The sequence below is a fragment of the Chiloscyllium punctatum genome, chromosome 14 (genome assembly GCF_047496795.1).
Source record: "Chiloscyllium punctatum isolate Juve2018m chromosome 14, sChiPun1.3, whole genome shotgun sequence".
NCBI lineage: Eukaryota > Metazoa > Chordata > Chondrichthyes > Orectolobiformes > Hemiscylliidae > Chiloscyllium > Chiloscyllium punctatum.
The window spans coordinates 41,021,255-41,033,625 of record NC_092752.1 but is presented as its reverse complement, the minus strand read 5'-3'; the positions used below and the strand labels follow the sequence as shown (position 1 = coordinate 41,033,625).

Genomic DNA, 12,371 nt, shown 5'->3' with positions numbered 1-12,371 from the left:
TTAATTGGTGCAGGTGTCCCGGAGATGTTCCCTAAAATGCTCTGCTAGGAGGCGTCCAGTCTCCCCAATGTAGAGGAGACTGCATCAGGAGCAACGGATACAATAAATGATATTGGTGGATGTGCAGGTGAAACTTTGGTGGATGTGGAAGACTCCTTTGGGGCCTTGGATGGAGGTGAGGGAGGAGGTGTGGGCGCAAGTTTTGCAATTTCTGCGGTGGCAGGGGAGGGTGCCAGGAAGGGAGGGTGGGTTGTTGGGGGGGGGCGTAGACCTGACCAGGTAGTCATGGAGGGAACGGTCTTTGCGGAAATGGGTGGGGAGGGAAATATATCCCTGGTGGTGGGGTCCGTTTGGAGGTGGCGGAAATGTTGGCGGATGATGTGGTTTATGCAAAGGTTGGTAGGGTGGAAGGTGAGCACCAGGGGGGGTTCTGTCCTTGTTACTGTTGGAGGGGTGGGGTTTGACGGCGGAGGCGCGGGAGGTGGATGAGATGTGTTGGAGGGCATCTTTAACCACGTGGGAAGGGAAATTGCAGTCTCTAAAGAAGGAGGCCATCTGGTGTGTTCTGTGGTGGAACTGGTCCTCCTGGGAGCAGATACGGCGGAGGCGGAGGAATTGGGAATACGGGATAGCATTTTTGCAGGAGGTAGGGTGGGAAGAGGTGTAATCCAGGTAGCTGTGGGAGTCGGTGGGTTTGTAAAAAATGTCAGTATCAAGTCAGTCGTCATTAATGGAGATGGAGAGGTCCAGGAAGAGGAGGGAGGTGTCAGAGATGGTCCAGGTGAATTTAAGGTCGGGGTGGAATGTGTTGGTGAAGTTGATGAATTGCTCAACGTCCTCGCGGGAGCACGAGGTGGCGCCAATGCAGTCATCAATGTAGCGGAGGAAGAGGTGGGGAGTGGTGCCAGTGTAATTACAGAAGATCAACTGTTCTACATAGCCAACAAAGAGACAGGCATAGCTGGGGCCCATACAGGTGCCCATAGCTATCCCTTTGGTCTGGAGGAAGTGGGAGGATTCGAAGGAGAAATTGTTAAGGGCGAGGACAGTTCAGGTACTGTTGGGGGCCTCCAAGCCCTCCGTTTCTTCCTCTTCCAACATCCCAACAGTACCTGAACTGGTCCTCACCCTTAACAATTTCTCCTTCGAATCCTCCCACTTCCTCCAGACCAAAGGGGTAGCCATGGGAACCCGTATATAAATCATCTATTATAGTAATCTGGAGTAAAAGTAGCCACAAATTTGCAGTGGGATAATTACAAAAACCTCAGAGCCACATTCTTGGGGTTTGCTGTGCATCTGCCATTAAAATTGTGAGGCTGAATCTTCTGATATTTTTGGCTAAGTATGAGTTGTGTTGAATTTTTTGGAGAGTTTTCCACCATGAGTCATAGAATCATAGAGATGTACAGCACGGAAACAGATTCCGTCCAACATGTCCTTGCTGACCAGATAGCCCAATCTAATCTAGTCCCACCTGCCAGCACCCGGCCTATATCCCTCCAAACCCTTCCTATTCATATACCCATCCAAATGCCTTTTAAATGTTGCAATTGTACCAGCCTCCACCACATCCTCTGGCAGCTCATTCCATACACGTACCACCTTCTGATTGAAAATGTTGCCCCTTAGGTCCTTTTTATATCTTTCCCCTCTCACCCTAAACTTATGCTCTCCAGTTCTGGACTCCCCGACCCCAGGGAAAAGACTTTGTCTATTTATCCTATCCATGCCCCTCATGACTTTGTAAGCCTCTATAAGATCACCCCTCAGCCTCCGACACTCCAGGGAAAACAGCCCCAGCCTATTCAACCTCTCCCTATATCTCAAATCCTCCAACCCTGGCAACATCCTTGTAAATCTTTTCTGAACCCTTTCAAGTTTCATGACATCTTTCCGATAGGAAGAGACCAGCAAAATTCCAACAGTGGCCTAACCAATGTCCTGTACAGCCGCAACATAACCTCCCAACGCCTGTACTCAATACTCTGACCAATAAAGGAAAGCATACCAAACGCCTTCTTCACTATCCTATCTACCTGCGACTCCACTTTCAAGGAGCTATGAACCTGTACTCCAAGGTCTCTTTGTTCAGCAATACTCCCTAGGACCTTACCATTAAGTGTATAAGTCCTGCTAAGATTTGCTTTCCCAAAATGCAGCACTTCGCATTTATCTAAATTAAACTTGCATCTGCCACTTCTCAACCCATTGGCCCATCTGACCAAGATCCCATTTTAATCTAATCTCTTCGCTCACTACACTTCCAATTTTGGTGTCATCTGCAAATTTACTAGCTTATACCCCTTATGCTCACATCCAAATCATTGGATCCAGCACCGATCCTTGTGGCACTCCACTGGTCACAGGCCTCCATTCTGAAAAACAACCCTCCACCACCACCCTCTGTCTTCTACCTTTGAGCCAGTTCTGTACCCAAATGGCTAGTTCTCCCAGTATTCCATGAGATCTAACCTTGCTAACCAGTCTCCCATGGGAATCCCTGTCCAATGCCTTACTGAAGTACATATAGATCACATCTACTGCTCTGCCCTTATCAATCAGCTTTGTTACTTCTTCAAAGAAAACTCAAGCCATGTTGACTATCCCTAATCAGTCCTTGCCTATCCAAATACATGTAAATCCTGTCTCTCAGGATTCCCTCTAACAACCTGACCATCACCAACGTCAGGCTCACCGGTCTATAGTTCCCTGACTTGTCCTTACCACCTTTCTTAAACAGTGGCACCACGTTTGCCAACCTCCAGTATTCCAGCACCTCACCTGTGACTATCGATGATAAAAAATATCTCAGCAAGGGGTTCTGCAATCACTTCCCTAGCTTCCCACAGAGTTCTAGGGTGCACCTGATCATGTCCTGGGGATTTATCCACTTTTATGTTTTTCAAGACATCCAGCACTTCCTCCTCCGTAATATGGACATTTTTCAAGATGTCACCATCTATTTTCCTATATTCTATATCTTCCATATCCTTTTCAACAGTAAATATTGATGCAAAATACTCATTTTGTATCTCCCCCATTTCCTGTAGCTCCACACAAAGGCTGTCTTACATTGGAACCAATGACATAGGAAAGGAAAAGGTTGAGATTCTGAAGGGAGATTACAGAGAGTTAGGCAGGAATTTAAAAAGGACGTCCTTGAGAGTAGTAACAACTGGATTACTCCCAGTGCTACGAGCTAATGAGGGCAGGAATAGGCAGATAGAGCAGATGAATGCATGGCTGAGGAGCTGGTGTATGGGAGAAGGATTCACATTTTTGGATCAATGGAAGCTTTTTTGGGGTAGAAATTACCTGTACAAGAAGGACGGATTGCACCTAAATTGGAAGGGGACTAATATACTGGCAGGGAGATTTGCTAGAGCTGCTCGGGAGGATTTAAACTAGTAAGGTGGGGGGTGGGACCAGGGAGATAGTGAGGGATCTTTGAGAGGCCCCAATTCTCTCCCTAGTTACCCTTTTGTCCTTAATGTATTTGTAAAAAAATCTTTGGATTCTCCTTAACTCTATTTGCCAAAACTATCTCATGTCCTCTTTTTGCCTTCCTGATTTCTCTCTTAAGTACACTCCTACTGCCTTTATACTCTTCTAAGGATTCACTTGATCTATCCTGTCTCAACCATAACCACCTTATTATTCTTACATATTACTGAGATCTCCTTACCAATTTGTTTCTCAATTTCCCTCTAACTATTAGGGGGTCTATAATACAATCCCAATAAGGTGATCATCCCTTTGTTATTTCTCAGTTCCACCCCAATAGCTTCCCTGGATGTATTTCCGGGAATATCCTCACTCAGCACAGCTGTAACTCTATCCCTTATCAAAAACGCTACTTCCCCTCCTCTCTTGCCTCCCTTTCTATCCTTCCTGTAGCATTTGTATCCTGGAACATTAAAAGCTGCCAGTCCTGCCCATCCCTGAGCCCATGTTTCTGACATTGCTATGATATCCCAGTCCCATTTTCCTAACCATACCCTGAGTTCATCTGCCTTCCCTGTTAGACCTCTTGCATTGAGATAAATGCAGTTTAATTTATCAGTCCTACCTTGTTCTCTGCTTTGTCCCTGTCTGCCCGGACTGTTTGACTCACCTTTGTTCTCAACTGTACCAGTTTCTTCACTATCTCCCTGGGTCTGCCGCCCCACCCCCCACCTTACTAGTTTAAATCCTCCCGAGCAGCTCTAGCAAACCTCCCTGCCAGTATGTTAGTCCCTTTCCAATTTAGGTACAATCCGTCCTTCTTGTACAGATCACTTCTATCCCAAAAAAGCTTCCATTGATCCAAAAATGTGAATCCTTCTCCCGTACACCAGTTCCTCAGCCATGCATTCATCTGCTCTATCCTCCTATTCGTACCCTCACTAGCTCATAACACTGGGAGTAATCCAGATATTACTACTCTTGAGGACCTCCTTTTTAAATTCCTGCCTAACTCTCTCTAATCTCCCTTCAGAATCTCAACCATTTCCCTTTCCATGTTGTTGGTTCCAATGTGGACAATGACCTCCTGCTGGCCCCTCTCCCTTGTGAGAACATTCTGCACCCTCTCTGAGACCTCCTTGATCCTGGCACCAGGGAAGCAATACACCATTCTGATTTTTCGCTGCTGGCCACAAAAACGTTTGTCTGTACCTCAAGCTAGAGAGTCCCCTCACACAATCTATCTCTTGCCAAACACATTTTCTCACTGTATCTTAACCAATTCAGCCCATTAACTACTTGCCCCACCACTTAGTGTGCTTCACGTCCAATCCCATCCTACCAGGTACCATTCCCAGAACAATTCACCAATGAATAGACAACCGTCAAAATACCAGCATCTCTTGTGCTTGTGCCATTTTCAAAAACCACTTATACACTCAGACAAGAACTGCCAGCATGGAACTGCATAGTTCTAGAAATTTGCCCCAGAGAAAGAAGGAACAAATTGACACTCCCGCTATGTGGGCAGGGACAAATGCAAAATGTCAATGCAATACAGCACAAAAATGTGAGCATCCGGTTCAGAATTGGTGAGCATGCTCAGAGATATTGATACCACATGCCCAACGTGGAAGCAAGCAGCAAGTTGAATTCATCAGGTGCTCACGCAGATTTCCATGGTGTGTTTTCTCAGTCATATTGACTGTTTGGCATATTTGTTAAAATAAGAAGCTGAATATTAAACAGGTGAATTGGACTGTTAACAAGCTGGCTTCCCTCTTAATTAGCAACTCACCTACCTAGTGAGAAACTCAAATCGCTATTTGCAACAAGCTTAAATGTTGAAATGAGATACTGCCAAAGTCAAAATTGGCCATAGAGAATCTCGACCGATTCTGTCACAACGTTTTCCATTGTCAAAGTTGCTCAGACCCCTTTAAGATTCTAACTGTGGTGGGCAATCAGAAGTATCCCACTGTATATTGCTAAGGGCAGAATCCTTATATTAAGATGGTCTTTATTTTTGTTGATAAAAGACTCAGTTATGTCTATTTCTGGATAAACACATTGCATAACAACAGAATTCTTATTTTCTTCTCTATTATTTCAGAGCAAATGCTCTTTAAATTTCATTAGAGTGTTTGCTACAAAACTTTCACATTTATGATACATTTCAGAATGAAAACTTCGTCCAAGGCCCAAGCATTATGTCTGCAATTAAAAAGTACAAAAAGAATTTTGATTTGTGATAGCCAACTACTTTTGACCAGGATATTTCCTAGGATATTTAAGTTATTTTCAACTGTAGATATAATCTCTCTTTATAATTCCATTTCGTAATGTAAGTGTTCTGTCTTCAGAAAAGTTGTTTTTCTCATTAGACTTCAAGGGCAGGCACCTAAAATAAAAATGAATTCGTGAGAAATGAAATAAGGTCATCAGGTATTTGGTTAAATTTAAAAAACTCTATTATTTTCTAAAATAGTCCCATTAATTTGTGTAGCTCTAATCTCAGCCTCCACCAGTGACTATTACTGGAGTGCTTGAGGTCAAGGGAAGATTCCTTCACTTAAATACCATTCACCGGCACTGACGCCTCAATAGGTATAACCCAGACACCCTATGAGAGCAAGAGCTAAATACTACACTATTGAGCAGCCACTTGTAATCACTTTAAAATCTCAATATCACTGAAGTTAAATGGGCACTTGGGTATAATTTTCTTTAGTCAAGATTAGAGTGGTGCTGGAAAAGCACAGCAGGTCAGGCAGCATCTGAGGAGCAGGAAAATTGACAATTCGGCCAAAAGCCCTTCATCAGAAATGAGGCAGGGAGCATCCGGGGTGGAGAGATAAATGGGAAGGGGGTATGGCTGGGGAGAAGGCAGCTAAGAATACAAGGCATTGACGGAGGTGGGGGTAAAGGTGAGACTCACGGAAATCCTTGTAGAGAGAGGAGGAGAACTTCTTTAAGGTGGGCATCCTTGTAAGAGGATTCACAGTAAGGCTAAAGTGAGGACTGCAGATGCTGGAGATCAGAGTCAAGAATAGCACAGCAGGACAGGCAGCATCCAAGGAGCAGGAAAATTGACATTTTGGGCAAAAGCCTCCACAAGGATTTCAGTGAGTCTCATCTTCATCCTCACCTTCATCCACCCATTGTACTCTTAGCCATCTTCCACCCCAGCCCCACCCCCCTTCCCATTTATACCTCCACCCCGGAGGCTCCCTGCCTCATTCCTGATGAAGGGCTTTTGCCCAAAACGTTGATTTTCCTGCTCCTCGGATGCTGCCTGACCTGCTGTGCTTTTCCAGCGGTGGTGGGGGGGGGAGGAAACAGTCCCAGAGCACACGGGGAAAGCAGTCCCAGAGCACGGGGGCGGGGGGGTTATAACGGCCCCCGAGCACGGGGGGGATAGCAGTCCCAGAAACAGCGGAGGTGTTGGGGAAGCAGCTCCAGAGCACACGGGGGGAAAGCAGTCCCAGAGCAGGGGGTGGGGGGGAAACAGTCCCAGAGCAGGAGCAAAACAGTCCCAGAGAAGGGGGAAAGCAGTCCCAGAGCACGGGGTGGGGGGGAGCACTCCCAGAGCACGGGGGGGATAGCGGTCCCAGAGCACGGGGGGGACAGCAGTCCCAGAGCAAGGTGGGGAGGGAAGAATTCCCAGAGCATGGGCCGGCATAGGGAAAGCAGTCCAGGGCAGCAGCAAGCAGTCCTGGAGCAGCGACCAGCGTGGGGGAAGCATTCCCTGAGTAACGGGCAGCACGGGGAAGCAAAGGCCCCTGACTCTGGAGCAGCTGCGAGCCCCTGTGGAGCAGACTGGAGGTTTGGATTGGAACAGGCACAGTTGTTGGACTGGGTCTAGCAAGGGCGGTCTGACCACGTATAGAAGCCCCTGTGCTGAGCTGTTGCAATGTCATGTGTATTTGAATTTTTTTATCTGCCTGTAATGCCAATCCCGTTTTTCTTTAAACACTGTAAAGTAATACAACCACATTTCTTTTTATTCCTCTTTTGTATCTTAAGATTTGTACCTAGGTACCTGTACCTTTCACTGTACTCCTGTACTTTTGTACTTGAGCACACATGACAAGAAAGGATATTCTATTCTATCCTGGAGTTATTTGGGGTAGAGGAGGGAAGGCAATAAATCCTCACTTGGCACACTGCCGCCCAATTAAATCCCCGCCCCCTACGTCCAGACTGGGCTCTGGAGAGGGCATCATTAGTTCAGTAATTATCAGAATTGTGACAGTTGTTATCTTGGGGATATGTGGTAATTTAGTGAAATGTTATTATTTGAGCTGATTTCTGATTATTCCGGAGGTTAGGAATGCTGGTGGTCAAGTCTGCAACTGCTCTCATTCTACATCCTCCAATATCTTCTCCATTGCATTTCTTATTGTCCAGATATTGAAAACATCACGGAGAGTTCAGGAGATAATCATAATCTAGCCAGCCACTAAGCAATGTACTCCTCTTGAACAGTCCCAATCTCAGAGGTATTGCTTGAGTGTGTTAATTGTACAATTATGTTTCTGGCAGTACTTAGTACCTTCTTTTGGCCCAGATGAGTAACTATCCTGGGAAAGGGAAAGTGCTTATTTCCCAGTAGTTGGCATGTAAGGTGTTAGTTTTATAGGTACAAAAGCAGTATAAAGGGAAGGATGATGGAGGAAAAAAACTTTTTTGCCCACAAGTAGTTAGGGAATGGAATGTGGTGGAGGCAGGTTTGTTAAGGCACTCAAGAGAATATTGGATGATGATGATTTGGATTGTAGAGAAAACTGTTCCATTACTGGAGAGTCTTTGCTGGCTGTTAGTGTCTCAACTTGTACAGTAAGTTTATTGTGAATTCAGTCAAGTGTAGCTGAAGCCTCAAATCATGAAAATGTCATATGACAAGTACTGATTTCTTATCTTAGTGCATCATTTAAATAGTCCTGATGTGAGTCCTGAGTGCTGATACTCTCCATCCATACATGATGCATCTCAAACACAAGTAAAGCAACAATAGATTTCACAGCTCCTTTTTCTAAGCTCAATCATTAAGAATAGGTTACTCCCTTCCAAAAGGAGAATGGATATTGAGTTTCTGTTGGTTGTTAACAAATTTTAATATTACTCACCAGATTGCAGCACTGGTTCAAACTGTCCCGAGAGACAAATCTCTTCTTGTTTCCGACGTACAATGCGCTGGATGTTTGGTGGAAGACCAAGTGGGCTGCGGGAGAAGACGATAGCATAACCATCATCGCAGGTTCCATCAGCCTTCTGTCTACGGCAAGCATAGGTAATAGCATAGTTATCGTAGTCAGTGTCAATAACCCAGTAGTGATCACCTAGAAAACGGAATCAAACACTATTCAGTAGCTGATAATTTCACATTGATTGTCACTGCTTGCAGCTGATACAAAGCAAGTCTAATTATGAATACAGAGGTCCGTTCAAAGTTTATATACATCCCAGAGGGCAGTTAAGAGCCAACCACATTGCTGTGGGTCTGGAGTCACATGTAGGCCAGACCAGGTAAGGATGGTAGTTTCCTTCCCTAAAGGATATGAGTGAACCAGATGGGTTTCTCCAACAATGAATTAATGGTCATCATTAGACTCTACTTCCCGATTTTTATTGGACTCAAATTTGACTGTTTGCCATGTTGAGAATCAAACCTGGGTACCCAGGACATTAGCTGGCTCTCTGAGATTAGTTGGTTACAAGAGGAGGCCACACTAAACCTCAGTGGTATCTACCAAAACACTTGGGCTCTTCCCACAAAGTTTAGCCAACTATGAGATGCCACAGAGGCTCAGAAAGGGTAGATAACATAAGAAAAAGGACCAGGAATAAACCAATCAGTTCCTCAGCTTGTTGGACCATTCTATAAAATCATAAATGATCTTTCCAAAGGCCTCAACTTCTCTTTGTTCCAGTTCCTCATAGCTCTCAACTTTTGGATCTTACAAAATCTATCCCGCTCTTCTTTAAATGCTTTCTGCTTTCTCTGGGTACCTGGGTAGAAGTTCCAGGTATTCACTACACAGTGAAAAAAGTTTTAGTTTTAAATGTGTGCCCCTTTACTTTGGAACAATGCCCCTTAGTTTGAAATTCCCCAACCAGTGGAAACATTTCTTCAACACCTCCCTTGTCAAGCCCCCTCATTCTCCTAAACCCGAATGAACACAGGGTTTACCTGTTTAACTGTTCTTGATAAGTCAAATTCTTCATCTCAGGAATCAGCCGAGTGAATTTCTTTTCAGCTGCCTCCAATGTAAATGCATTTTATCTGAAAAGCCGGAGCCTAACTGTACATAGATCTCCTGGTTTGGCTTCACCAACATCCTGCAGTTGTAACAGGACTTCCCTATTTATAAACTGTCATCAGCCTTGACATTCTGGCCTCATTCTCACTGGAAGCAAAAGGGGGCAGACTGTAGTTCACAGACAAAGGAAGCCCAATCTCAAAAGGGCTATTTGAACTCTGTATTGCACTCAAATTGACATCATTTTCATTGTAGCTGAAAATGTGTTGCTGGAAAAGCGCAGCAGGTCAGGCAGCATCCAAGGAACAGGAGAATCGATGTTTCGGGCATCAGCCCTTCTTCAGAAATGAGGAAAGTGTGTCCAGCAGGCTAAGATAAAAGGTAGGGAGGAGGGACTTGGGGGAGGGGCGTTGGAAATGCGATAGGTGGAAGGAGGTCAAGGTGAGGGTGATAGGCCGGAGTGGGGTGGGGGTGGAGAGGTCAGGAAGAAGATTGCAGGTTAGGAAGGCGGTGCTGAGTTTGAGGGATTTGACTGAGACAAGGTGGGGGGAGGGGAAATGAGGAAACTGGAGAAATTTGAGTTCATCCCTTGTGGTTGGAGGGTTCCCAGGCAGAAGATGAGGCGCTCTTCCTCCAAGCGTCGTGTTGCTATGGTCTGGTGATGGAGGAGTCCAAGGACCTGCATGTCCTTGGTGGAGTGAGAGGGGGAGTTGAAGTGTTGGGCGACGGGGTGCTTGGGTTGGTTGGTCCGGGTGTCCCAGAGGTGTTCCGTAAGTAGGCGGCCTGTCTCCCCAATATAGACTAGGCCACATCGGGTGCAGCGGATGCAATAGATGATGTGTGTGGAGATGCAGGTGAATTTGTGGGGGATATGGAAGTGTCCCTTGGGACCTTGGAGGGAGGTAAGGGGGGAGGTGTGGGCGCAAGTTTTGCATTTCTTGCGGTTGCAGGGGAAGGTGCCGGGAGTGGAGGTTGGGTTGGTGGGGGGTGTGGACCTGACGAGGGAGTCACGGAGGGAGTGGTCTTTTCGGAACGCTGATAGGGGGGGGGAGGGAAATATGTCCCTGGTGGTGGGGTCCGTTTGGAGGTGGTGGAAATGACGGCGGATGATATGCTGGACATGGAGGTTGGTGGGGTGGTAGGTGAGGACCAGTGGGGTTCTGTCCTGGTGGCGGTTGGAGGGGCGGGGCTCAAGGGCGGCGGAGTGGTAAGTGGAAGAGATGGAGGGGTGGAGGGCATCGTCAACCACGTCTGGGGGGAAATTGCGGTCCTTGAAGAAGGAGGCCATCTGGGTGGTACGGTTTTGGACACCCACAGCTACCTAGACTACACCTCCTCCCACCCTGCCCCCTGTAAAAACGCCATCCCATATTCCCAATTCCTTCGTCTCTGCCGCATCTGCTCCCAGGAGGACCTTTTAAAGAGCTTGGAGAAAGTGAGGACTGCAGATGCTGGAGATCAGAGCTGAAAAATGTGTTGCTGGAAAAGCGCAGCAGGTCAGGCAGCATCCAAGGAACAGGAGAATCGACGTTTCGGGCATGAGGCCTTCTTCAGGCTTATGCCCGAAATGTCGATTCTCCTGCTCCTTTGATGCTGCCTGACCTGCTGCGCTTTTCCAGCAACACATTTTTCAGCTTTTAAAGAGCTTGCCTTGGCACTCGACCATCTCCAGGGATGCCTCTGATTTTCCTCAAAGGTGGTGGGCCTTTTTATTAAAATCGAAAAGGCTCCATGTCAATTTTTGGATTCAATGACATTTCTTAGTGTAAGAGTCCACTGCAAAGCCAAAAACATGACAAAGACCAGATTGAAGATTCCCACCATTCAGGAACATTTATTTTGAAATCGGTGTACCAAAGCTAGAGCATTTCCTCACTTTAGCCATTTGCCTTGGAGCAGAAATCTAGGCCAAACCTGATTTCCAAAAGGTATGTAATTTGTGAATTCATAACTTTTTTAAATTGATAAATTCTAAATGAGACATGAAACCAAGGCATTGATGAATTCTAATGTGAATCTATTTGTTTAAAAGCCATGATTTGTATCTGTGCCACACAATTGCCAGGCAATCATCATCAAAACTGAAAAAGTCTAATCATCTACTTGACACTGCTGTATCACTATCAAAATTCTGGGGGTGGGTAATACAGTCAAAAGATGTGGAAGTTGAGTGAATTGGCCATGCTAAATTGCCCACAACATCCAGTGATATGAAAGTTAGGTGGATTGGCCATGGGAAATGCAGGGATATAGTGGGAGGAATGCTCTTTGGAAAGGCATTGTAGACTTGATGGACTGAATAACCTGCTTCCACATTGTAGCTGGATTCTATGATATAATTGACCAGGGACTTACCATGACCAGCCATGTTAATGCTGTGGCTACAAGAACAGGTCAGGAATTGGGAATTCTGCAAGTAATTCACTTCCTAATTCTCCAAAGCTTATTTACCATCTGCAGGACACAAATCTGGAGTGAAGTAGAACACTTCCTGTTTGTTTAGATGATCACATCTCCAACAACACTGAGGAAGCTCAATACCATTTAGAATAAAGAATACTTAATCAAGCTTATTTAACAAACTTAAATATTCACTTCCTCCACCCTCATGCTCAGCAGTAACAGTGTGTCTCATCCATTAAAAAACTCATCAAGAATCCT

At 45.6% G+C, this 12,371-nt stretch overlaps 1 protein-coding gene across 1 annotated transcript in view; it reads right to left on the bottom strand.

The window, feature by feature from the left end:
* Positions 1 to 5,447: 5,447 nt before the first annotated feature.
* LOC140485750 (purpurin-like) overlaps positions 5,448 to 12,371 on the bottom strand; it is a 36,674-nt gene continuing 29,750 nt past the window's right edge. Inside the window, exons 5-6 of the mRNA XM_072584235.1 lie at positions 8,577 to 8,789; positions 5,448 to 5,848 (exon numbers count right to left, since the gene is read on the bottom strand). Of these exons, the coding sequence (XP_072440336.1) occupies positions 5,835 to 5,848; positions 8,577 to 8,789 (227 nt within the window). The 3' untranslated portion in view covers positions 5,448 to 5,834. The remainder of the gene's footprint in view (positions 5,849 to 8,576; positions 8,790 to 12,371) is intronic.